The sequence below is a fragment of the Macaca fascicularis genome, chromosome 12, assembly GCF_037993035.2.
Source record: "Macaca fascicularis isolate 582-1 chromosome 12, T2T-MFA8v1.1".
NCBI lineage: Eukaryota > Metazoa > Chordata > Mammalia > Primates > Cercopithecidae > Macaca > Macaca fascicularis.
Window position 1 is genome coordinate 7,681,657 of NC_088386.1, and position 27,912 is coordinate 7,709,568.

Below are 27,912 nucleotides of genomic sequence, written 5' to 3' on the forward strand. Positions count from 1 at the left end.
TGTACAAGCACTGTTCCTTCCCTACCAAGGGAATGCTCTGAAGCCAGTCGGTCAGGGGGCCATCATTTGGCACTAGTCAGTGATAGTCAGTGATGAAAAATAATGAAATTGGGTATACACTTGTCAAACCTAACCTTCTGATCATCCCTATTGGGTAAAAAGAGCTTACAGTCTGGATCTGGGGGTGAATCTTGCAGTGTAAAGACAAAGAACAGATCTGAATGCATCCAATAATTACCTTGTTTGAAACGATTATCTAAGTGTCAGGAATAAGGTTTTTCTAATTAGTAAAAAAATTGTATTGTTTATTTAATTGGTCTATATAAATTGTATGTATTTGTGGAGTACAACATAATGTTTTGATATATGTATACAGTGTGAAATGGTAAAAATATTTAAATCTTACTCTCTTAGCAATTCTCAAGTGTATAACACATTATTTTTAAGTATAGTCACCTTGCTGTACAGAAGACCTCTAGAACTTATTCCACCTTTCTAAGTGAAACTTTGTACCTTTTGACCGACGTCTCCCTACACCTACAGCCGCTGGCAACAACCATCCTACCTCCTGCTTCTATGAATTTGAGATTTTTAGATTCCACACATAAGTGAGTTGTGTAGTGTTTGCCTTTCTGTGACTGGCTTGTTTCACTTGGCATAATGTCCTCCAGGTTAATCTACGTTGTCACAAATGACAGAATTTCCTTCTTTTTCAAGGTTGACTAGTATTCTGTTGTGTTTTTATACTATGCACTTTCTATCCATTAATCTGCTAATGAACACTTAGGTTAGTTTCATGACTTGACTATTGTAGATAACGCTACAGTGGACATGGGAGAGCAGAATTTAGAGATAAAATCCATGTAACAAATTCTAGGGCTGCAGTATTCTTCAAGGGTGAAATATTATGTAGTGACAAAAGTACTGCACTTAGTGACGGGGGAGTCTCAGGAACAGACACTCATAGTGGGCACTGATCATGGAATCCACAAGGCCATTAGTGAAGGCATGACGCCTGGCCACCAAAAGTTGATGAAAAGCTTTAGTGAGCAATACAAGCAACTTTTATAAACGGCTAACCTATAGGAACTGGTTGCCATAGTGACTTCTAGATAGGGAGAAGGAGCCTTCTGCAAGACTGGAATAAGATGGCCTGAACATTGGGGCAGAATCTGTGGGTCTAGACACATGAGGCTTTTCTCACCCTGGATGATAGGGAAAGACTGTCTCTGATAGGATGAATTATCTGCTGGAGTTTAACAACAGCCTAAGCCTTTGTGTTGAGTTCAATAAAACAGCAGATAAAACTTTTAAAAGTATGAGTTTTGGAGCCAGAGAAAAGTGGGTTAAAATCCCAGTGTGACCACCTATAGCTATTTAATCTTGGGTAAATTACCACACCATCCAAGCCAGTATATCCTCACCCTAGAACGGGGAAAAGAACAACTGTCTCATAGGACTGTGATAATAAATAGAGTAAGATCTTACCAAGTACCAACCTTGGCACGGAGTGTAGGTTTGAAACCCTGCTGAGAAAGAAACACATTACTTAACTTTATCTCTAATCTCCAGTGTTCCAGCATTCCAATCTGCTTGGTTTCATTTCTTTGGATTGTGTCACAGGGTTCCTGATTGTTGTAGAATCAGAGGCATTAATCTTTTAATATCCTGGTGGTTTCAGCCTATCTCCAATCAGAAAGCATCTGCTCTGGTTGACCCCATTACTGTAAACTGACAGAGCTCATTCACTCAAAGGTACAACTCATGGATGTGGCAGCATAGTCCCAGGTGACCGTAACAGGGGCAAGCAGTATCTGAAGACTTGGGGTGGGGCTGGGGTTTCTTTTTACCCAGAGCCCATCCAAAAGGCTCTGTTTCTGTTCACTATGCCAGTCTGTGGGTTTCCTTTTCTCTTGTGAATTAATAAGTCCTTCCTACTCCCCATTATTGATTCATCATAATAGGCAGTTCACAGATTAACAGTTGATCATGGGAAATGCAGCAACCTGTTGTTCTGAGATGAGGAGAGAGACCACAAAGTAGGACTCTGTGATACAGGAAGACTGGAAAACATAAATAGGGAGAAAGAGCCAAAAAACTGAAGCCTGTGCTCCCGGGATTTTGCAGCCCTCTGCCATGGGTTAAGTTAATAAACTTGGGTCATCAATTTTAATTGGGTATTTGGGGAAAATATTTTATTATAATATAAACATGGATATAATATGGAGCTGAATGCAAATTTGCCTGAGTGTTGAAGATAAAATTCAAGAAATTACTTGCTTCAGTGGCCATTTGAAGCTGAGCTCTCAGAATCCCCTGGGTTCCCATGCACTCTATTTTCCGGTGAGCAGCACTTCAGTGGAAAAGTTTGAAAAGCATTAACTTAGGCCATAAAACGTAAAAACAAGTCATTTAGAAAAGTTAATTGCAACAGGAAGAGTGAGGAAAGAGAGGTAGAAGGGAGAGATGGAGAGGAAGAAGAGAGAAAGAAAGGAAAAAGTAGAACATGGGGAAGAGAGAGGAGAGGAAAGAGAAGGAAGAAAGGAGGATTAGAAAGAAGGCAGATCAGAATATTGGGGAAGAATATCAAAGATAAGGGAGCAGGGAGAAAAGACTTAAAAAATAAGAGATGCTTCCTACATGGAGCAAGAGTAAAGGAATGACGGAAGGGTGGATCACAGTGCTATGACCTTGCTTTGAGATGACACAGTTACCTTTTGTTGTGGTTTTCTCTGGAGCTATGTGGATGGCAATTTTAATTTTTCTTCTCATCAACTGTTTTCTCATGAACAAAAAGATTTCAAAAGTGTACAGATAAATGGATGAGCACTAGGCATTTCAAAAATACCTGAGGAAGGAAGGAAGGAGGGAGGAGAGGAAGGAAGGAAAGAGGGAGGGGAGGAAGGAAGGAAAGAGGGAGGGGAGGAAGGAAGGAAAGAGGGAGGGAAGGAAGGAAGGAAGGAAGGGAGGGAGGGAGGAAGGGAGGGAGGGAGGGAAGGGGAGGGAGGAGTCACAGATAACATCTCTTAATAACTCATGAATTATGATGCAGCACCTGATTTTTAACCCCAAAACAACAAGAAAATAGGAATACTTATGCCTTATTTACCAGAAACAGACTTCAGTAGTACGCAGGAAGGCAACGTGGCTCTCTCTACTTTACAATTCTAGGTCCATCTGCCTGAATCTCCTGCAAATGGCGGTCTTAGGGAGCTGAGAACATTGTCATACACACTCCTTCCCAAGATCATGGGTTTACTTAAGGTCTGTTTAAGGATCCTTCTGCCATATGCTGACATCTTCTCCACGGGCCTGTTCAGTTTTTGGGAGGGGCTGTGCTCCTTACTTCTCCAGATGAAGCTTGTTTCCCCTACTCTTATGGGGCTCCTTTTGTGAGTTCCTCAGCAAGCAGCTTCACTGGCCAAGGCCTAGAAGCAGTGATCATGCTATGACTCAGCCCAGGAAACAAGTGAGGGATCCAGAATGGTGATGTTTCTCTGTCAGGTGGAGGTAGACTCTACTTATAGACTGTTTACATGGGAGATAAAATGAGAACAAATTTCTATTTGTCTTAGCAGTGACCCACCCATCCCATTACCCAGATGAAGGGGAAGTGGGCCAGACTTCGCTTGAAAATGGAAATGTGGCTGTCCTTGTCCTACATTGTATCATAAGTTATTATGAAAAAATCCATGTTGAGTTTCATTAATAACAAGTATAATGATTGGATGTCCACATTATATGTATTTTATGCAGAGTCACTCATACTTTTTTTAAATTTATTTATTATTATTATACTTTAAGTTGTAGGGTACATGTGCATAACGTGCAGGTTTGTTACATATGTATACTTGTGCCCTGTTGGTGTGCTGCACCCATCAACTCATCATTTACATCAGAGTCACTCATACTTAACAGACTTTGCAAGATCCATGTTAGTATCCACAGAACATATTCACAGAACGAGAATTAAATCAATCCCAAACTGTGTGACATATGCCCCTCTCACTGTCCTTTTTCATCGCCCCATTGGCCATCTGCTGCACTTTTGGTCATGTAATATGAGGGAGGGGTTCAGCCTGGGCAAAAATAGGAAAGTGGCAACACTTGTTTTGCATACCTAGAACATCCCTGTTCTTTCTCCTTCCAGATTCAAAACATTATCCTCCCTTTTCCAGATACCCAGTACTATCTCTTCCATACACACTTTTTTTTTTTCTGGAAAAGGTCTGTTTCTCTGTCAAGTACAGTATAGATTTGCTTTCGTATACTCAGTGGGGCTCTGTGTCTTAAAGCTTATTTATATGAATTGGAAGGCTCCCTTCCCCACACAACTCCACCCATATTTACAGATTCAGGAAATTAATGGAGTTGGCAGATGAGTTGTTTGGGGACAGAGTTGGATGGGGCATTGCAATCAAGGGGCCTTCCCAGGTTCCCTGTGGGCACCAGGCCCATGTCTGGCCTGCATCAGTAACAGGTCTTGCCTGGAAGTTTCACTTTTGGTGACTACGCCCGTGTCGTTTAGCAAGGCAGCACTGGAATCTCAAAGACTTCTTACTCCTTTTATCTTACATCCAGAAGAGAATCATCATCTCAGGGAAAAGTTAATGGTAATATACAAACCACATGGTCACAAGACAGAGGAAAAGGAATGGGAAAGAGAGGAAGAAGGTTTAAGAAGAAGGGAGGGAGGGGAAAAAAGATACAACTGAACCCACCTATTCATTAAATAGTGGCCTAGACTAATACCTACATAACATTTGTCTATTTGGCACATTTCTTTAGACTGCTATTTGCTTTGGATTGCCTTTAGAAGGATATTTCTGCTTCCAAAGGTGAATAGTTAAAAATAATATACATCATGAGCAGTGTTTTGGCATTTCCCTTCACTTTCTTTCTATCTTCAACATTACTGTTGTCTTCCTTTAAAACTCTATCAATTCAGCTGATCCAGTGAACAGATGGCATTAATCAACCCCCAAGAATACGCACAAAAGCAATTAGAAATGTAGAGACATGGAATTTATGCCAGCAAATCAATTACCAATGATAGCACATCAGTGTAGCACACCCAACTTCCCCTTGTTTCTCTTTCCACTGAGCAGCCCCTGATAGCAGTAATGATCCCTGGTTTACCCCCCTGTCAGATGGGGAATGAGAACTGGGATGTTGAGGTTTAATTACACATTCCTTAATGACTAGTTCTCACTCTGCTGACAAAATCCAGCATAATTTACAGACTAGAAGATGCATCAGGATGATGGATACAGACAGCATGTGCTATACAATGTCATGCAAATATGAAATATACTGCACTGAGAATATGGTCGTTTGGTATTCCCAGAGAAGAACTTCATTTCAGAGAACTGAGTACCTTCTCTAGCATCTATCCCTCTCATTTGTCAAAAACAATGGAAACAGCTATAGAATACATTTTAACCACCAATCTGTACCTTCTGTGAGTTTACTAGCTCATATATGCCTAGGTCTTAAATTTACTTGGCCATTATTTTTTTTTCCAACGCTGTGTAACTTTTGCAGATTCTGATATATCTATCCTTCTTTACTTAAGGTCTTACTAATTGTCACTTCAGTTATTGTAATCATCTCTTAACTGGTTTTCTTACCACCAGTCTTGGTCTATTCCAGTCTATCCTTCACAGAGTAATTTTTTAAAGCAACAAATCTGATTATAATCATTACATGTATAAAACATTCAATGAATCTCCATAGCCTTAAAAATAAAAGACTCTCATGCTTACCTACAACTCTGTTTTTTTCTTCTATCCCTATACCAAGTAATAACTGCCCCCCTCCCATTTCTCCTGCTAACGAAGTCTGACTGTTGAAATCTTAGACGAATTTGTTTTTCCTCAAAGAGTGTACTTTGATGCCCCAGCCAGTATGAGATGCTCATTTTGTGCCTTAAAGTGCATGCTGTGTTTACCTTTATCATAGCATTTATCACTCTGACATGACTGAAGGTTTATTTTTCTAACAAGCAAGTGTTCAAAGCTGCTTGAGGTTATGGACTACGTTTTCTTATTCACTATTATTTTTCCAGATTCATAGACAAACTTGAGTTTAGGAAAGAGAACCTGTAGTTCTAAAATATTTTTTTCAAATGCATAACACACACACAAAACTATTAACATTTAAATCTGCTTTTGACCACAGCTTAAAAAGATGACATGGGATTCACGGAATCATGTTATCACGGTATGATGTAGGTTTGCAATTAAAAAAAAGAGATCTTTTCAATAATTTATTAATAAAGCCCCATTGAATATAATCCAAACTTTTCCATTTTATACTGATCCTTGGGCTATAAAAGTTTTTATAGAAATGTGATTATGTATTTTTTTAGATTCTATAAGCAAAGCTCATTAAAATTCCATAAAGCAAGTTAATAAAATTGGCTGCAACTTGATACTGATGTCAGTGGATGGAGAGGCTTCCTCTGTTAGGAACAAATGGCCATGTGATACATAAATGAGACCATCATAGCAATGAAGTCATGGAAATACGAAAGCTTCCATAGGTGCAGGGGCTCGTTTTTCAGCTCCCGCATCCAATCAGGTGATCCAAACTTCTGTTCTTTCATTTAACAGCTAACTGCTTCTTGGCTTTTCCAAAACAGTAGTGAGTTATACTTGTTTCAAAAATAGACATAAAACAAATTTTAAAAGTAATACTCTAGCGATAGAGCCAAGAGAGAATTTCAGTTTAGAAATAAGCATTCTTAGCAGGAAGCCAATCATTTATTCTCTCATCCTTTCACTTGCTCAATGTTTTAGAAATTGAATATAGACTTTCAAATAAAATATGACCATCAGAGAACTTTGCATCCTAGTTGAGTAGACAAGAATTGTTAGTGCTATGGAAATGTAATATATAGGGGCACTTGATAGGCCTGAGAAAAATATTTCTGTGTGTGTGTGTGTGTGTGTGTGTGTGTGTGTGTAGTAGGGAGAGAGTGAGATAAGATAACAAATGAAAAAGGGTATTTCTAGACCAAGCAGGCAGTCTATGAAAATAAATGCAAGATTTGAGACAACAGAGCTTGTTTGTGGAATGTGAAGGAGTTTCATAAATTTGTGTTGGAGGAATGGTGAAGATGAGGTTTAGTCAGATCAGGGCCAGGCCTGTGCTAGGACAAGGAATTCATAACTATTATTTAATTAATACTTGTTGGTCTGACATCTGTAGACTTACAAGCCGTAATGTCAACTTGTGCCTTTTATGGTACTGTGTGTGTGTGTGTATGTGTACAAAAGGGATTCACAAGTCCTCATCAAGGCTGTGTCCTTTCCCTATCAAGTTTTTAAATCAAAGCTCATGAAAACATAAAGCACCAAGTGCTCATCCAGATGAGGCTCTTATCTTTGGTCATTGTGCTGTTTAGCATTTTGCATCAAATCTAGATCTCCATTTCTTTTTTCTTTTAGATGTGACTCAGGAGTTGGCCGTGGTGTGAACTGCTACTCTCATGCCCTTTGCCATGGGTAGAGCTACAGAAATTAACCATAAAGAACTCATGTCAAGTTTCCACAGATATGTATATACACAATGTCAAAGTGAATGTTTTGGAATAAGTTTCATATCTTGCAAAGAGTTTGGTGTTTGAAAATAGATAAATATAGGTCCAGATATTGACTTTTTATTGCTTAGATTTGTGATCTTGAGGAAATCATTAACTTCTGCTAACCTTGAATATACTAATCTGTAAACTGGATCTGTAAGTATACCTAGCTGTGCTGCCTTGATAATTTATGTGGACACAATATGAGGTAAGAGATAAGTGTATAGAAGTTGGTAGGAATTAAAACCCTACTATGTTGTTATTCTAATTATAATTGTTTTACAATGTTAGAATATAATCATCCCAGAAATATCCAGATGAAATGACCAGTAGGCAACCTTAGCATTTAAAGACAAAGTTCGTTAAAAGTAAATAGGATGTTAATAATAATGATCTAATCCATTTTCTTCATTTCATACAGCAAGATCATCGGGGTAACTATGTAACCTTTACAAGGTCACCATCCACAAAGTGGCAGAGTTTTGATGAATGAAGAAAGCTTCCCTTATGAATTAAAAACGTCATTATTGGCTCCAAATGTGTACACTGCAACCTTTCAATAAAGTCCTATTGAGTGAATTGCAATTGCCCTCTGGTATTGTAGGTAACTAGATCTTTTCTCCACCTTCTCATTATAAGGGAGAAAATTATCATTGTATACACAGGCAATATTTGAGTGAAGCTCTGGCTTATCAACTCAAAGACTCTGAATCACCAAATGAAGGTTTTAGGGGCATTTCAAACGATATCACATTACTTTGTTTTTTTAACAAATGGGCATTAAGAAGTAAAGTGATTCAGTAAAGGGAAACTGGGATCCAGTAATGAAAGCAATGAAATTGGGCAGAGGAACAAAGGAAAAAGAAAGAAAACTGCAATGAAGAGCATAGTCACTCATTAGAACAAAAATAAATCAAGGAGAGAGTAAGGTTTTCGTAATAAAACTAATTTTCTCATAATTTTGAACTCATGTGGAAATTGCTAGGCTAGGGTTTGGTATACATTTCCCAATTGTGGAAATATAAATTTAGTTGTGAGATGGGGGACTATCGGAAGAGAAAGGAAAAAGTGCTCATATGTATTGTCAAAGATAAGCCAATTCAACAAAAGGAAAATCTTTAAGACTCTTCCAAAAGAGCATTATAGTTCTTCCTTTACTTGTGCCGACTGTAAATGCCACAAAAAGTTGCTGCTGAAAAAACTAGACAGATTGTTTGTTTATTTTGAATATTACCTATTGATTGAGTTTGTGCATAAGCTTCAGATAACTCAAAGTGCATCTCCTTATTTGAAGAGCCTTATGAATCTGATTGACGTTCTCATATATCATAGATGAAATTCCACATGTGATGAATGAGCTAGAATGAAGAGTTTTTGATCCCTCTCTCAAGGCTGTATTTGTGTGACCCTAATATGTAGCAACAAACTTAAGATACTGTGCTTAGAAATCATTCAAAGTGATGTATAGCTCAAAATTAAAGCTCTTTATAATCTCACAACCTATACTTATTGTTAAAAATAGTAAGTAACGACACCATATGTGTTCCATGCATTCCTGCTATCTTCTGAATGCACACTCTATCACTGTAATTGTCTTTTAACATACTTAATATTTAAAGAATTTTCTCAGTAATATATGTACCTGCTGTTCTGTTTTGGAGCAGATGCATACCTAAATTGCTGTTTTATACTCAAGCCTGTGAGCACTAAAAGGTTGAATAACATAACAGGTATTTGAACCCTTAGCTGTGGCATAACTAGGGCTAGAACTCCTCAGCTCTTCTAACTCCCAGTTTCACTGTAACCAACTATCAAGTCATTATCACTTCTTCTTGTGTCAAAGGAGTTAATATTATATGTAAAATGACTTTTTGTTAAACATTGGCCTACTATATCTACATTCAAAGTTAACTAATTCCCTCAGGGTAAACCCAAAGGAAGAATTGTAGCTATTTAATATCCTGAAAATCTGAAATGAGGGAATTTCTGCAGTTTTTATTACTGGTAGGTAATTATGTTCTCTGCAAAGATTCATAATACCTGTACTGAAGCTGGCCCTTCTAACCTGACTTTATTTTAATTTTGTTTAATTAGAAACTTACAAAATCTATAACTGGGCAAGCATTCATCTTTCCTTTGAAGTTAAAAGCCCAAATTTTGGTCAGATTATGAGAAATGTAAGTGCACGTGCACACACACACACACACACAAAAACACACCACACCACAATGACAACCACCAACAACATATTATTATAAGAATAATAAAAACAATTAGAAGTTATGTATACCTGAAGAAAGTCCACAAGTGTAACTATATACCATGGAAAATATTGGGTTAATAATCCATTTTCAAGGCTATTGTCACAAATGTCATGAAGTATTACTTCAAAATATAGGAAGAATGATCTTGTAAAAAAATTTTCCAAATAAACTTTTATAAAGTGACTATTTGAAAAGAAATTGCTAATGTTCAATATATGTATACAAATATTAATTGATTATAGATAAAAATAAACCCAAGTCTTATATTTAATGAATAAAGTGTGTGGTCAGTAGAAATCTAAAGGAATTGTGGAATTTTAATGCATTTTTCTTAGAGCTTCTGCATCATAGGTTATGAAGACACCAAAATATACCAAGTTCAGAGCTAATCTTTTTCCGCTGTTCTATTATTCACTCAATTAATAGATTTTGTACAGCATAATGATCATTAATGATTATTCCTTAAGAACATTGACCCTAAAATATTTAGCAAGCAGCGAGCATTCAATTGAAATGTTGATTGGAAATGGGGAAATTAAACTGTCACTGATAAAATACTAAAGCTCATTATCACAAAGTTTCATTTTAAATGTTCAGAATTAGCTTTATTACTGCATCGGTAATGATAAGCATGAGTCTTAAATCCATGTCATTTAGGTTTTATGAGCATTATTAAAACACATTAACCACAATTCAATTAATTTACAAAATAAATGCTATTCTACAATATTTGTTTTACTGGCTCTTAAGCAAAGCTGTTGCATTAGGAAGTCCAAAGCCATATGCCTATGGAGTATATTTTACCCTTATCTCTCACCCCCATCTTTGTGGCTTTTCAAAGTATTCACTCTCCTCAGATAGGTAAATGTGCTGAAGGGAAAACACAGCTAGCTTGCTGCCACGCCTTTGTATCATTAGGACAATACTGACCTCTAGTGTTCTAGAAGGTGGAGAAACTAGCCCAGCACTGTGCCTTACTTCCTCTTACTAACCACTTAGATCTTTTTCTAAAGCAACACGGGAACAATTTCATAGAAGAAGAAGAAAAAGAAGGAGGTGGAAGACAAGGAGATGAAGAAGTAAACGAAAAAAGTCAGATTCCAACTGCTCCTACATATTCTCTGAAATAATTTATAAACCAGGGCCCTTTGGATCCTCCTTTAGAGAGGATGATCCCTTTAGCCTTCCTGTAGAATACAAACTTTAATACAATCGGTATAAGGCATTACGACTAACTGTAGATGCTGTCCCTCCAAAACTTCTGACCACAGATAGAAACACTGGCTCAGTTTTGAACATTTTTCTGTATACTACATTTGTTCAATTATCTTCCCTTGAGACATAACTCTGGGGATAAATGCACAGGGTCCTCTAGGACCTAAGTGGGTGGAGAGTGAGGTAGAAAGGCCCCTATGTGGTAAGTAATCTTCCTACTGTTCTCTAACCATGATAGTGCAAATTACAAAAAATAAAAAATAAAACTCTTCCAATATGGGTAATATTTCTGAGCTTCATGACAGGAATAAGGGATATGGGAGCAAGCCCAGAAACTTGAGGCACCTTGATAAACCATCTTTGGAAACAACACAGATGGCTTAATTGCATTCTTTCTCATTTAGGAGGTCCCAGAGCTGGAAAAACTTCCTCTCCTCTGCCTAGAGAGGCAGCTGAGAAATTGAGCCTGAACCTCTCACAGCTCCAGAGATTTATTCAAGTTTGACGGACTGGATTCTTTAAATATATAGTGCAGTTGGTGGATCCCCGGGAGTCCAGCCTTCCTGCCTATTAAATTAAATGTCCTGCACTTGCCGAGGTTAGATCTTGGACGACAGAGTGTACACTTAGTGTATACTCATTAATGTTCATAAGCACAAAGATTTTTGGGGTGGGGTGTGCATCAAAGCTCTTCCTCCTCTAATAGGGGCAGCCATTGATCTTGTGGTTGACTACAGTGGTCCATGACTCTTAGGCCAAAACTCCCAATCCTGTTAAACCGGTGCCCATTGGTTGCAGGATACCCCAACTAGAGCCTTCTACCTAGGGCAGAACGCAGAGCCACATATCGTGGGGTGCTCGGTATACTGCAAATCTGAGGCACTGCATTCAGAGATGAGGCACTGTCACCGAGCACGGTGGCTGGGAGCTTCTCCATCCCAGGAAGCTCAGCTCCCAGTGCATTCTGTCTGAACCGGGGGCCCTTCTCCGGAAAAAGCCCTGGCTGAGATCATGCAGGCATGGAACGCGGAGCTAGCAGGAGATTAAGGGAAGAGAAACCCTTCCTCATCCCCTAAACTTTGCGATAACGGAAGAAGGCAGGAAATCCAGCAGGGCTGGCTCATTTGAGCTCTGCTAACTTTTGGGATGGTTGGAGTGATGGAACCACACTGATTAGCTTTTTTTTTTTTTTTCCGTTTCCTTTGCCCAAAGCAGACACAATCGAGTACGCTTAGACAGTTGATTGTCTTTCTGAATGCGATCGTTTTCCACCTCACCTACCCGCCCCCAGCTCCTCGTACTCACAATTTGTCGCTGTTAATCCTAAATGCCACAAGCCGGAGAACAGCAAAGTCAAAACGCTGGTCAGCCGTGGTACAGAATCCATTTCCCCCGAGTGAGCGGTCCCTCCCAATGGAATCCCAAATTCGCAGTCGCCAGCCGCGGCTTCTTCTCGCTCGCTCTCTTCTCTGCACGGCCTGACCCCCTCCCACCCCCCCTTGGAGAGGCACTTGCTCTTTCACACCATCCCGTGCCCAGACGCTCCACCGAAACCGTGGCGGGGGAGTCTCCGGAGGTGCAGCTGGGGCTACGGTCCCCGCAACAGCCGCTAGCTGGACTCGCCTTCCTCGCCCGCCTCTTCCTTCTCTTCCTCCCTCCTTAACGGTGCAAATCCAAACCCAATTAGAACGACAAGCGCCGGAGCTCGGTGGACAGCCAAATCCACCTCTTCGGGCGCGAGAGCTGGAATCAGCACCGGGGTGGCGGACAGCTCCTTATAGGCGAGCGGGGCCGCGCGGCGCCGCCCACAGCCAGGCCCGCCCCGCGCTCGCCTATAAGAGCAGCCTGGGCGGGTCTTTGCCCCGCTCCGGCGCTTTTCCTCCAGGCAGCCTAGCCGGTGCGGTGCGCTTTGGCTACCTGGGAGTGAAACGGAAAGGAGATTCTCTCTCTCTCTACCCTCCACCGGCTTCCTCTTCCCTTCCCCCCATTTGGGAAACGAGTAGAGGTATTGAAATTTAAAGGAGATTTTCAAAGACCGCTGCTGAAGGATGCTAATAGGAGCTGGAAGACAAGCGCATTAGGAAGAGGGAATTTCCCACGGAAAGCTTTGTAATGAGCTAACGAGATGCGTTCCTCCACCCCACGTTTGGAGGGGAGGGGAAAACAGAGCTTGAATTACGCATTTAATTTCCCCTGCGTTCGTTCCCTAATGGGAAAAGCTGATGGGTCTCGACAGGATCGGGATTTCTGGTTTCGCGGTTTAACGTTGTGCGCGCTCCCCTGCTTGCAGACCCCACAGCTACTCCCACCGCTCATCCTCTCGCCGGTCTTGGCGTCTGCGTCTCCCGCCCGCTGTTGGCGCGTTGCTTCGGGCAGGTACTGCAAGGTGCTCGGGGCTCTGGATTCCAAGTCAGCGGTTCACTGACATCTCAGGGAGACGGAGAGAGGAGACACACATGGGTGTGGTAGTGATGAGAGTCAGGGTGGAAGCCCGGGTTGGCTCATAGAATTCAAAGTATGAGGACTCTGCTGTAGGGATTTGAATTTTGAAAAAGGGAAAGAGTGATTTGGGTTTCTTTCTAGACACCCCCTCTGACAAATTTTGTTTCTGTTTTTGGCTTCTAGTATACATCTGGAAACTCTCCTGCTTTATCATAAATCAACTTAGTTTGTTTTTATTGGAAGCTGTCAGAGAGCTGTCAAATCTTAACAAAATGAGGGACCATAATGATTTCTCCTATTTGAAGCTTACAATGAAGTTAGGGTTGATGAACTCTACCCACTTCAGAGGAATCTGATGTCTCCCTCTCTCCTCATCCTCCTCTTACCTTCAACAGAAGCAATTATACAATCTTATTTGTCATTGTAGACTCCTGACAATCCTGGCTGCACAACTATAGATGGGACTAGGTTTCAAGCAGCTTCTGCATGAATCCTGAGGTTAACCTTGTGTTTTTTGGTTACAGCTAGACTCACATCACTGAAATATTAAGAGATAGTTGAATGACAACTGGATTAGTGACCTCATCATTTTATTAGAGAAGAAAGAATTTTGAGGGTCCTATCACTTACACATAAATGATCCTCTTCTCTCTAAGCTTCTAACTAAAGATGATTATGTAAGTCGCTAGATTCCTGGGCAAACTGAAAGACTTTCCCAGCTGGAGTTTTAGTTAGAGTGCATGGTAGGGTGCAGTGGAGGACCACACCCAGAAGATGGTGAATGTCAACATATCGAGGCTGAGGTGACCTAAGGAGCTGTCCTCTTGGCAGCTGGGAAGGGGTCTGAAGAGAGGAGAGGGCTGAGGTTCAAAATCTATCTGCATGGGCTTCTTTTTTCCTTCTACCAAGGGTACTGAGGAGCTGCCACCCAACCCCTAGCCTTTGAGGATCCCATGGTGAAAAACATTTATCTGGCTATTAATCATACTAAGAAGTCTAGAGAAATATACTGAGCCATTACAGCTTGGTATGTTCTAATTGTATGTAAACACTTAGGCATTTTTAAAAGTAGAATAGTACAGATATAACTGAAGCTCCTTTTGCATTTTCTCTGATCCCATTCATCTGCCATCATACCTAGAAGTAAACACTTTACTTATCTGGTGTATATCATTCCTATACATAATGTTTTTAAACTTTTACCATACATATTTATCTCCCTGAACAATATGTAGAGTGCTTTGTCTTTAACCAATACATAAGTGGTGTCATGTTCTTTCATTTTGCACCTTGCAATTTACTTAGTACTATAATTTTGAAATGTATGTATCCAGCTACATAAAGTCCTAGTTATTTTACTATAACTACTGTATTGTATTTCATTTCATAAATATGCCAAAATATATTCATTAATTCTTTGATGTATGGATCTATAGATTGTTTCCAGGGTTGTTGATATTTCCCTTTAAAAAGTACAATCTTGTACCTGTCTTTTAGCTATTCTTGCTCATATACTGAAGAGTAGAATTTCTGGACCATAGGAAATGCTTGTCTTCAGCTTTACCAGGTATTTTCTGTTATTCTTAAAATGATGGTACCAATTCATAAGTCTCCTCCCCCTAGTTCCACATCCCTAACAACTCTTCAAGACCCCTCTCTTTATGAATAGGAATATGATAGTCAGACAACACGTCTTTTGTCACTGAGTTTAATGTTCCACTATATAATTCCACCTTCTACACCTCACACCCCCCAAAATGTTTAGTTTAATATAACATTTCAAAAATTATAGAATATGTTGGCTTTGTCTTCTGGCAGGATGGCTTAAAATTAATTATCTGTGCCAGTAAAATGTGCTTAGGATAGATATGAACAGGCAATTAGGAAATTTTTTGCCATGAAGCCCTCAAACTGTGAATGGTATTCAAGTTATTAGTAAATATTGGAACTCTGCATTCATATGTCTATGTGCAGACCCAGTGTACAGTGTATAAATTTCACCTAATTTAAACTCCTATTTACAGTTGTAGCTTTTTGTTTCTCTCCCTCAAACACACCTGTTCTCAGAGCAAGTTGAGCCTTAAATGTCAGACATTTGTCTAATATTTGTTAACATTTTAGTAAGAATACTGCAGCTCTGAATGTAGTGAGGGGTAAACAGCTGTTCCTCTGAGACAATAGTGTAAACAATGCCGTCTTCTGGGGGCATTCTGCCAGCAAGTATTTATTAGCAATAGAATATTAATCACCATAAAAACTGTTTTCAGCCAGATTGATATTTACCTATTGAAATTCTTTTGTAAAGCTTTTAGTCTGATAAATCCACTGTCCAAATGGTGAAGCAGAAGCTGAGTAAACTCCCTTTTCTCCCCCATGTTTCTCCATATAGAAAACTAACTCATCTTTGCAGAGCACTCTGCTTTGAAGAGGCTTAAAAGTTCTGCACGGATGGAGCAGGTTGAACACGAACAGAACATGGGGGAAAAATGGATAATTTTGAAACCCCAAAATGTCTGTATTTTCAAGATGATAAATCTGACCATCTCCTCAAGACAAACTTCTATTTGAAATCCTAAAAAAAAGAAATGAAACGGATAGGATGGCATTTCATTGTTTCTTTTCTTTGATTTTCCCTTGAGCGCTTCCACTTATTTTTCCTTAGGAGACAGAAGGAAAGAATCATTCATCAAATGGAATCTTTGCATTGGAATATTCAACAAGTGGTTCATCTCACTGATTTTATAATTCTCTCGTGAGGCATACAGAAGGCATGTTTGGTCATCTCCATTTTATTGATGGGATACTAAGAGGAGACTGATATTGACATGATAAATGTCACACGGAATTAATGGCTCCAACCCATAGGGGCACAAAAAATGAAGGTCTCCTCCCTCCCCCATTCTATTTCTTTTCTCTTTAGAAAGCTTACTGGTAAAAGTCACTATGACATAGGGACACCTTGAATGTATTGAAGAAAAATCCACATATAATCACAGTAGGCTACTCTATTTTTAATATCAGTTCTTTTGGATTATTTTGACTTCTCATGTTATGGTTTGTGGTAAGGACTAAAGGCTAACATCTGTTGCCACCCAAATCTTCAAAATAGAGTTTTTCAAAATATTGATGTGGCAGAAAGCTAATTATTTTTCTTTTCATTCTTTCTTGTTTCATATTTTTTTCTTTATTTTTGGTTCCTCCTTAATAGTATGTTGCCAGTAATATGATACAGAGTGTGGGAAATAGAAAAAAAACTATCTGCTTCCACAGAGTTAGGTATTATTTAGAAAACTAAGATGTAAACACATTAAAAAGTTCACAATACAAATTAGCATGTGACTATGTGTCAAATCTCTGAGATTACAAATGCTATGTGAGTTTTTAAGTTGACAAAGATTGCTTCCTCTGGGAAAGCTAAATTGCCCTTGGCATAATGAATCGGTTCTTTGTCTCCTTGGAAGTAGGGGGATTTGAGTCACCCTGGGCCTTAAAGGTTGCTATTCAGATGAGGTCAAGTCAGGTATATTTGCATAACAGGGAAGTCAAGTCTTAGAATCATGAAGACAGAATTCTACTTTTGCAGAAGAGTGTTCAGATTAAGACCCATTAACTTTAGCCACATATGGAGAAAAATCTACTTCAGCTTCTCCCCACTACTTCTCTCCCCGTCTCTTCTAGTTCTCACTTAAGCCCTATCTTGTCACAATACTTATCCTTGACATCAAAAATAGTGATCTTCTGTCATCTGCCTCCTGCCAGTACGAGGGCCTTCTCTGTTAGAGGCCTTTGCCGGGTGTGCATGCTTCTCAGCTGGTAAGATGCTGTGCTGTTGCATATACTGCTCTTTCCTCTTTGCCTGGGCTTTTTGTTCCACTGGCAAATGTTCAAGTCCAGACTCCACTAACAATTCTCTCTTTCCCTAACTCAGTAATTTCTCAAGAGTAGTTTCCTGAAGAATATTTAACTTTGAGTTTTCAGTACACATAGTAGGTTTTCAAGGAACAGTTGATGTCTGATAATGTTAGCTATAAAAAGTCTTTGTCAGTTCTTTCAGGGGTTATAGCGATCCCTCAATCCACTCTTTGCACCAGAATGCAGAGGCTCCTTTAAGGACATTTATCCTTATTTACCTTAAAACCAAGATGTCAACTATATAAAAAAAAATCACTGAAAATGCAGTTTAGGATTAATATCCTGATAGTTTATTTTCCTAGTCACATGTTTCTCCAACATTTAGATTTATTTCTCAGAGGGAATTTACCCTCTAAAGTATCTATGTAATTGCATTGGTACAAATCTAGCCATGCCACATCCAGAAACATATGTCAAAAATCATGTTTCTTTTTCATTTATTTCTGCCTCTCTCTAAAAGAACTGCTGCCTATAATCACGAAGAAGTCATTTTGATATATATAGCATTTCAGGAGAAACTTGTTTGAGATAATTAAATGAAAATAATTCTGAGCTTAAAATAGGAAATTCTAAGTATTAGCCTTGTCTTTGAAGCTTACTATTATGAGGCCTGGAGTATATAACGTGGTTTCTTTGAGATTCCATTTCCATACCTGTGAATTGTGAATTATGATAATCCCTGGCTTTGGTATTTGTGCATATTCAAAGGAATCATATATTTAAAAATACTTTTGTTATACGGACACAAGTTGTAAATGCTATGTCCTAGCCTGAAGAAGACAATTTATTCAGTCCATAATCACAGGATTTCTAATGCATTTTATTTGCCAGTTCAAGTAAAAATAAGTGCAAACATCTATAAATATTACTCATTCTAGTGGAAACCTGCATGATTTATTACTCAAAATAATCACAGTAATTTAATTAACTCAACATTAACTTATTGAGCAACACTAATGTGCCTAGCCTTGTCTAATTTTTTTCTTTTTTTTTTTTTTTTTGGCTAAATAGATGTCATCAATGACCTGGTCCTATCTGAAGTTTTTTATACTTTCCACAGTTTCTAGCTGGGAAGTTGACATGCACAACAAACACAATGAGTGCTTATAGGAGAGGAACAATTTAATCCTATATTTTTCAAGTCCATCCAAGTGGCAGACATTGAGGTCCTGGTCAACAGTCAATTCCAACTTTTTCCTTGATTCCGAAACAGGCTGGTAAAGAAATCACAATTGGAGTAAGCCTACCGTAGCAATTGCATACCCCTTTGAGAGTGATTATCTGATGCTCGCCGTGTGACTCAGTTCTGACCAAAAAGACTCAAGAGGAAAAAGAGATCTTCTTAGGAAAAGAGAGAAGAGTGGGAATAAAAAGGCCATTGCTATTGTAGTTTTCCCCACAGCATGGACAATATCTTGTGAGGGGATGAGGTTTGTAATAACAATAGCCAATTTAGGACCCTAAACAGTTGGCCAAGACTACAAGATGAGAAAAAACAAAGATGGACATTTCCTGAATCTTTATCACAACATTAAATTATTTCTACTCAAGAACCATAAATATCTTTACTCTTTAAGCTACTACTTGTTAAGTCCTCTAGAAGAAAATAAAACAGTGTTCATTAAATATCAACCTGCAGTAGGCATTTGACTTTGTTTTCTCTTTTAGAATTCATGGCAAAATTCTGAAGGCAGTATCATTAGCTACATTTGGCATATAAAGATATTTTTTAAACTCCTGAAATTTAAGTAACGTTGTCCAAAACACAAAGCTATTATTTAGAAGTGCAAGGATCTGAACCTGTGTTTTCTGATACCAGATTTTTGGTTTATCATGTCATTGCTCAGTGCCACAGCTGTTCACAAATGAAATACATCTACTAAATCTGTGTGTTTGTAGAGTATGTGTGTGTGTGTGTGTGTGAATTAATCTGATCATTTGAGCCCATATATGATTGACAATTTGACTTCTATAAAAATTATTTTTAGTGTTACAAAGGCCCTGTTTCTGTCTCTTAGGGAATAGCTTACTTCACAGCCAATGTGTTATTACTCAGTTTGTTAAAGGCAATTAATGAAGAACAGCAGGTATCTGTTCTGTCCTAGGTGCACATCTGATATTTAAGTCAGGCTGACATCTAAACATAAGATCTGTGATAGCCACTACTAGGAAAACTGTTTTACAAAATTTTCCAAGGATATATTTTTCAGGAAATAAATTATTTGGAAGAAGAAAGAGCTGATTTCAAAAGATTATTTTATTGTATAATCTAATCCCTAGTATTTATGTCCTTTTATCCCTTTTGAATTTAAATCAGCACACAAAGCACAGTAAAAACATTTATAATTTGCTTTTTATTGGCATTTTTAATAAGGTGGAAAGAATGTTAGCCTAGAGCCAGCAGGGGGTGTGCTGACTAGTAGGAAGTAAAAAATGCAGAGCAGATTTGAAGCAGCAGTGTGAGAAACTTTGTAGGCTGCTGAATTCTTGTTTATTTGTGGGAAAGTGGAGAGAGGACACAGGAGAAGGCACCAAAACACAAAAACAAATCAAAAACAGAAAAACAAATCTGCTGATGATGTTTTTAAAATCGTTGTTTACAACTGTTGCTACCTCTACTAAGAAATCACACGAGACCTAGAATAATAATTGTTTATAATCCAAAATATTGAATACAAATTATCTTATTTTTAATGTTATTTTTAAAATATGCCACCTGCTTCTTTCGATGGAAAACTTCTCGATTTTAGCCCTGGTAGAGGCACTGCAAATACTAGTTTAATTAGACTTAGGCTGCGCATATTATTAGTAGATCATGACGTAGCACTGAAAGCAAAAGGCCTTCAAACAGCAGAGAAACTTGCTGTCTAGTAAATACACTTTTATTTTTCCTTTTGCATGAAGGAAAATTTATTTTAAAGGGCAAGTTTTATATATATATATATATATATATATATAACCTAATACATTTTTAATTAAAAATTATTAAAATAGGGAGGTTTTCAAAGAGTCAGTTATATGATGTCATTTAAGTGGAGCGTATCTTGATGCAATTTGCACAAGATTTTTTGTAAATCTGGCAATGTGTAATTAGATGCTAGGAGTACACAGTAGCTATGCTCAAGCTTCATGCAACTTAAGAAAGAGGATTGGTATAAAAGGGAAAAATAAAAGCATGACATAGTTGAGAAGTCAGTAAACCCTGTCCTACAGGCCCAAACTGGCCGGCTGCTTGCTTTGGTAAGTTCGTAAGCCTGAATGATTGCTACATTTTTTAATAGTCAAAAAGAATCACGAAAAGAATAACATCTGTGACACATGTAAATTACATAAAATTCAATGTTTACTGTCCACCATAAATTGTGTGTGTGTTTTTTTAACACTACCATGCTAATTTGTTTGTGTTATCTAATCTACGGCTGCTTTTGCACCAATTGTGAAGTTCAGAAATTACCACAGAAACTATGTGATCTGCAGAGAATCCCTTGAACACGGGAGGCGGAGGTTGCGGGAGGCGGAGGTTGCAGTCAGCTTAGATGGAGATGGTACCACTGCACTCCAGCCTAGGCGACAGGATGACTCTCTCCGACAAAAAAAAAAAAAAAAAAAAAGATATGACCCACAAAGCCTAAATTATTTACTATCTGACTCTGCAGAAAAGGTCTGTTGACCTCTGACAGAGTCTAGCAAGTGTATCCTACTAGAACAGGATACAAGGTATAGAAGGACTATGCAATAGGGGGCATGATGGTTCATTCATCCATTCAGGATTATTATTATTATTTTTATTTTTATCAAGACCTTTGGATGTGCCAGATACTGTGGGATAAGACTAACAACATTGTCTCTGAAATCTTAGAAAACACAGGCTGTATATGTAGATTTAGTGATGTCTATTAAAGTGGGTTGAAACCATTTCTGCTCACCAAGTTGCATTTGAGACTTCAAATTATTACCCATCTCACTTCCCTTAAAAGTATAGAATAAATGTTATGCTGTACTTATCATTTCTCTGATATCTTAGGATTACTGATTATCGATCAGCCTTTATTACCTTCCAAAAAAATTCTGACAGCTCAGTATGACTGCATGTTTTTGTGCATACTTATGTTTCAGAATTGTGACATACTTTCAAACTTACAGAAAAGTTGCAAAAATTGTATAAAGAACTCCCGTTGTCATTTTACTTTTAGCATTTTTTCTTTTCTTTCTTTTCTTTCTTTCTTTTTTTTTTTTTGAGACAGAGTCTCGCTCTGTAGCCCGGGCTGGAGTGCAGTGGCACTATCTCGGCTCACTGCAAGCTCCGCCTCCCATGTTCACGCCATTCTCCTGCCTCAGCCTCCCGAGTAGCTGGGACTACAGGCTCCCGCCATTATGCTTGGCTACTTTTTTGTATTTTTAGTAGAAACGGGGTTTCACCATGTTAGCCAGCACGGTCTCGATCTCCTGACCTCATGATCCGCCCACCTCGGCCTCCCAAAGTGCTGGGATTACAGGTGTGAGCCACCGCGCCCAGTCGTCACTCCAGTTTTATAGAAGACGCTGAGACAGAAAAGGGATTTTTGTAATTGCCCAAGTTCACATGGCTAGTGAGAGGAGATAGTCAATTTCAGGCCAACTTCTCTCTAATTTGGAAGCCTTCCTAGAAACTTGAGTGAATGAAGTAATCAGTGAACTTGTATCCAATAAGTGGAAGAGCGTATAAGAGAGGTAGAATAACAGCACTGCATGTAAATGATTTTTTTCTAAAACCTTGTCTCTGAAAGCGAAAGAAATGTAACATGAGATGAAGGGATGTGAAATTGAGAAGGGAAAGAAGTATGCTTTAATTCAAATGGGAAAGAGGCAGCAGAGAGGGAGATGAAGGTGCAAGGGAAAGAGGCATAGGTGTTTTACAGTCACAGAGGGAGTCAAAATCAGAACCATGACAGTGGACACGGATGGTGCACGAGAAGGAATTGAGGATAGAAATAAGTATGTTGTTAAATGGGGAGAAGATGAGATTACGAAGGTCCTGCCAGGCAAACAGCTTCTGTCTTCCTAATGACTTAGGAAAAATATGGAGTCTGAAAATAATGGAGTCTGGTGCCAAAAAGAAGGGCTTAAATACAAGGAAATGAAAGTTGGAGTAATCCCTCAGAGTCACCGCACCTGGCAACTTTCAGCATTTTTTAAACATTTTGTCCTATTTTCTTAATATTTATCAATCTGTCTCTCTCTTTCTCTCTCTCTCTCGCTCTCTCTCTCTCCCCCCCCCCACTCCTCCCCTTCTCTGACTAAAAATCTCTACAGTTTATCTAGGTCTCCAACTCACTCAATACCTGTATCAACACAACAAAAGCCCAAAAAGTGGACAAACAGAAGGAGAACAACTATGAAGGCTCGTGAAAACTCATGATTTAGTAAGGTTTGTCCCTGTCAGACAACTAATTACAATTACATTACATGACAGGGAAAAAAAATTACATGACATGACAGGAAAATACATTACATTCCAGTGCACTAGGAATGTGATCACACCTCAAAGAGGACTCCACCTCATCTTGGAGTCAGGAAAGATTCCTAGAAAAAATGACTTATGTGGTGGGCTGAGAGAGATGGGAGGAGGATGGAGTGCTTGCACCTTTAGTTGACTTCGGGATGGAAAGAGAATGACTAGAAGGAAGACAACCAGAATTACTGTGACCACCAAGTGGACAGGTGATTTAGCTAAGAGCCAGACCACGTAAGTGTGAAGGGTTTGATACTGTATTTGTTGTTGAAGAAAGAAACCGGTATTGGAGAATTTGTTTGTTTCAAGGAGGGGAGTGGCTAGTGGTTTTATATTTTATAGTTGTTTGGCTCCAAAAGTCAGTCGGGTCATTTCCAGATAAACTAATTCTCATAGATGCGTCAGTAATTACAATGAGATAATGTGTTGCTTCTCCATTCAACGTAAGTTTTTACTTTAGGTGTTTTTAACACTTTACTCAAAGACGCAATAGCTTATGGATTTGAGATTTGGTCTTCAGAGTATTGGGCATATGCTTTTCATCTCACTTGATGTATATGATATAGAAGGCAAAATACATAAATTATTTGTATCTGTAAAATGGGATGGCAGCAAATCACAAAGTGTTGTGAAAATCAGAGGTGAGGTAAATGAAGTACAATGGCTAGTGCCTGCAGCACTCATTAAATAGTTACTGTTACTGATAATTAGGTGGCACTAAATACGACACCTTAAGACCCAGCAAGTCTTCCTTGGTAATATTTTGTTGCCTCTCTCATAGCAAAGCTTTGTAAGTGTTGCAAAATCATAGTCATTTTCTCTATTGAAGATAATTATGGGCAGGGCAAGGTGACTCATGCCTGTAATCACACCACCTTGAGAAGCAGAGGTGGGGGCATCACTTGAAGCCACGAGTTTGGGACCAGCCTGGGCAATATAGCAAGACCTTGTCTATACAAAATAATAATAATAATAAAAAAATTAGCCAGGTGACGTGGCACACACTTGTAGTCCCAGCTACTCTGGAGGCTGAGGTGGGAGGATCACTTGAGCACAAGAGCTCTAGGCTGAAGTTAGCTATGATCATGCCACTGCCTTTCAGCCTCAAGAAAGAGGGAGACCCTGTCTCTAAAAAAGTAACAACAAACAAACAAAAATCACATTCCCTTGGGGAAACAAGACATTTAGAATGTGACCAGTGCACATCTTCTGCATGTTTCACATGTGTCTGGCAACTTGTTTCTACTGGACAATGATGATGCATTTTCTGAAAAAATAATAGCAAGTTTCAGAAACTAAATTGCAATGCCTCACAGTAAAGACCATTTTTTTGTCAATACAACCAAAAGGAATAGGCACAATAAAGCCATAAAAATTTATCGGGGGAAAAAGATGGAACACTTCTTTATTTAAAGAAGACTTTAGACAAAAAGCAAAATGCTGTAGCTCTGATTTTTGTTAAATGATTAGAGATGAAGGAAGATCAGAATTGTAGGTGCTGAATTTCAAAGTTTGGTGCTGAATTTACTAGACAAATATTTATCAAGGAAATTCTATATTTATAACTTGCTGACTCTATCCCCACTTCCTATGAATAGCATTCTTTCTTTGGTCTGATATTATTTCTAGTTTAGGAAAGAATCATCTGCTGTGTATAACCCTAGGAAGCATTTGTTTATAGCAGTAATGAGGATGGAGAAACTTCAGTTGGTTTCTTAGAAATCTTTTTGCTATACTCTTGGGATTACATATAAAATGTTATTTTCATCTTTTTCTTGTTTGTCAGAACATCTGATTAATCAATTTGAAAATCCATATTCTGGTTGTCTAGCAGATTTTCATTGGGTAAAAATGAAAACTAAATTCAGCATGAGTCTAGGAACTACCAGTGTGCCATTTCAGATTTATGGGATTGAATAGGATTCAATTAGATTTTGGGAAAAGAATATATATAAATAAAACATGTATCCAATTTAATTTTAATCAAACATTTTATATGGGGGATTTTAATGATTTCAGCTCACCATTTTTGAACCATTTGCATAACTCTATACTGACATTTGTTCTGCTATTAAACAGAAAATAAAGCGAGCCCAGATCAAATGGGTTAGAGGCAAATATGGGAAGATGATAACATCATTTAATGATGTGCTATAACAAAAAGGAAATCAAAGACGTTGGTAACTTCGGTTTAATTCACAGAAGATCACATTTCTCCACTTAGACTGATTTAAGAATTCAGGTTAGTTGACTACTATTAGCAAGACTTGCAATTATGTGAGGCAAGCACATCCACCTCTGTTCACTTGGGTTATTTATGTATAGCAGTAGATGATGAGGACATGGATAAAGGCATTGCACTTATTTTCTCCTTGAGCAGTTTCCACTGATATCTCTGATCCTGATACTGAATTACAGAACCCTGAGGATTCTGTATTGTTGTAGTTCTAAACCTTTTGCTGTGGGGTTTAGCCTGTGGATAGGAAGAGTCAAACAAGAACAAGTTATACAGTTTCTCTTGCTAGATGATGAACAATACGTGCTTCCTGTCCTTATGATGTTCCCACATGTGGATGGTGAAGCAGGCACCAAGATGACTAAGCTAGAGCAACAAGATTTGGTGAATCCAGAGCTGACGAATAACAGTTCCTCTGGCCTGGAAGCAAAGGAGGAAATTCCAGGGAAGGCAAAGGCCCAAATTTGTGAACCTGTGTGCCATGTGCTGGGGAAAATTGAAACCTTCTAATAAACTAGAATGAATGTTGTGTGTATGGGAAGCCTATGGACTCAATGAGAAGAATAATTAGTGAATGTGTCCATGTGGTCTACATTTTAGGTGGGTCAGAAGGAAGGATTGAGTGCAGAAGACAAAATGTTAATCTGAAGTGGGGTCATTTTCATATTTAGGATTAAACAAGACTATAGACATTACCATTACAGTATAGAAATAAAAAATATGATGATATTTTTAAGTGTCATAACTTCTAATTATTTGCCATCATATTTTTGGTTTACTCCCTTTCAAATACACTTAAGCATAATTTTAGCCTAGAAGAGAGCAAGACCAAATATTTGGCTAGTTCAGGGAGTGACTTACAAGCAAAGAGGTTCCAAACATGATTCCCCCAATTTCTTACATTTCTAAAGCAACCCAAGTAGAAATACTGGCAAAATATGACTGAATTTTCAAAAAATCAAGTCGCTTCTTTGAAGAGATGTTAAACTCCAGAGATCAATGTATAGACCTTTCCACTTAGCTTACAACTAGATAAAACGTTCTTTTGACCTGAAATGGCTTAGGACAAATTCTTTAACAAAAGAACTGATTAAACACTATTGTCACTAAAGCCTCACAATAGTTAAAGCATTTAAAGAGTTCTAAATAGGCTGAGCATTGACGTGTTAAAGGATTATATTGAGCATCACCATATACACAGTAAAGTGTCCTTCAAAACCTACTACAGGGTATAATGGACCATACATGTTGTTGTTGTGAACAAATTGGCAAGATTCAAGGTTTTCTCTGGATTCTAGCATCTTTACAAAGAGAGTGTCTGTTGTTTTACAAAAGCATTTATTTACATCTTTATCAGGCATCCTCCAGTCCCATTGTGCTCAAACATGAGAGGTTAGGGCAATCTGTGGATTGGGGTGGATTTCTCTTCTGAGTCACTCCCAGACTAGGAAAGTGGCTCAGAAGAGTCACTGAGTGGGGAAACAGAGAACCAGGGATACCTCTGTGGCTCTGACCTAACTTAAAGCTCCAGATGGGTCTGACCTTTTCTCACTTTGCAATTTAGACCTGAAAAAAATGAGGCTGAAGGTGGCTCATCTTCCTCCCTTGAAAATGTTCTAAGAAGATGAACCACATTCTGTCCATATTGTCCAAGCCCCCAAACCATACCTTATAGCACAGGGGCTTGTTTCATTAGTACAAGAATAAATTGTCTTTGTTTTGCTAGAAAGCTCACAACTTTAAAACCTCCAAAAAATGAATGAATTATAATCTAGAACTTCAGATGTCTGTATCGTAATAGCTGGATATGCTTATGGAGTATGATAATGATCTTTTCCAGCAAAGTCTCACTTTGTACTCCACAAATACATACAATTATTATTTGAAAGTTAAATTAGTTTGAAAAACAATCTGTAGAAATATCAGTGTCTTCTGGGGAGGAAATTATTACATACACATCAACATTTGCCCAAATTTTAACACTTTGTTACCCTATGTCACTTTTGTGAAGTGATTATAGGGAAATTTTTCTAAAGATAGAGTTTACCATAAGGAAGTTTTCTTAACTACAGAATCTTAAAAATGCACAAGGATATTCATTGCAATTTTGTTTTTAAAAGTAAAAAAACGTTGGCTGGATTGGTGGCTTATACCTGTAATCCTAGAATTTTGGGAGACGGAGGTAGGCAAATCACTTCAGGCCAGAAGTTCGAGACCAGCCTGGCCAACATGGCGAAACCCCCTCTGTACTAAAAATACAAAAATTAGCTGGGCGTGGTGGTAGGCGTCTGTAGTCCCAGGTATGTGGGAGGCTGAGGCATGAGGATTGCTTGAACTAAGGAGGTGGAGGTTGCAGTGAGCCGGGATTGCAGTGAGCCACTGCACTCCACCCTGGGCAACAGAGCAAGACTCCATGTCGAGGGAGGGAGGGAGGGAGGGAGGAAGGAAGGAAGGAAGGAAGGAAGGAAGGAAGGAGAGAGAGACAGAGAGAAAGAGAGAAAGAGAAAGAAAGAAAGAAAAGAGAAAGAGTAAAAGAAAGAGAAAGAAAAAGAAAGAAGAAAGAAAGAGAAGGAAGAAAGAAAAGAGAAGGTAAAAGAGAGAGAAAGAAAAAGAAGAAATAGAGAGAGAGAGAGAGAAAGAAAGAAAGAAAGAAAGAAAGAAAGAAAGAAAGAAAGAAAGAAAGAAAGAGAAAGAAAGAAAGAAAGAAAGAAAGAGTAATGTAAAAATATATAAATAGCCTCTATTCAATATCACAGGTTGGCCAATA

At 38.5% G+C, this 27,912-nt stretch overlaps 1 protein-coding gene and 1 long non-coding RNA gene across 2 annotated transcripts in view; one reads left to right on the forward strand and one right to left on the reverse strand.

The window, feature by feature from the left end:
• CNTNAP5 (contactin associated protein family member 5) overlaps window positions 1-12,815 on the reverse strand; it is an 860,931-nt gene extending 848,116 nt beyond the window's left edge. Inside the window, exon 1 of the mRNA XM_005572890.5 lies at window positions 12,370-12,815. Coding sequence (XP_005572947.3) covers window positions 12,370-12,451 — 82 coding nt within the window. The 5' untranslated portion in view covers window positions 12,452-12,815. The remainder of the gene's footprint in view (window positions 1-12,369) is intronic.
• A 113-nt stretch (window positions 12,816-12,928) lies between these two features.
• Window positions 12,929-27,563, forward strand: LOC135966509 (uncharacterized). The gene is made up of 3 exons (XR_010579835.1): window positions 12,929-13,436; window positions 22,711-22,820; window positions 25,112-27,563. It is a non-coding gene; the product is annotated as an uncharacterized lncRNA (long non-coding RNA).
• The last annotated feature ends 349 nt before the right edge of the window (window positions 27,564-27,912 follow it).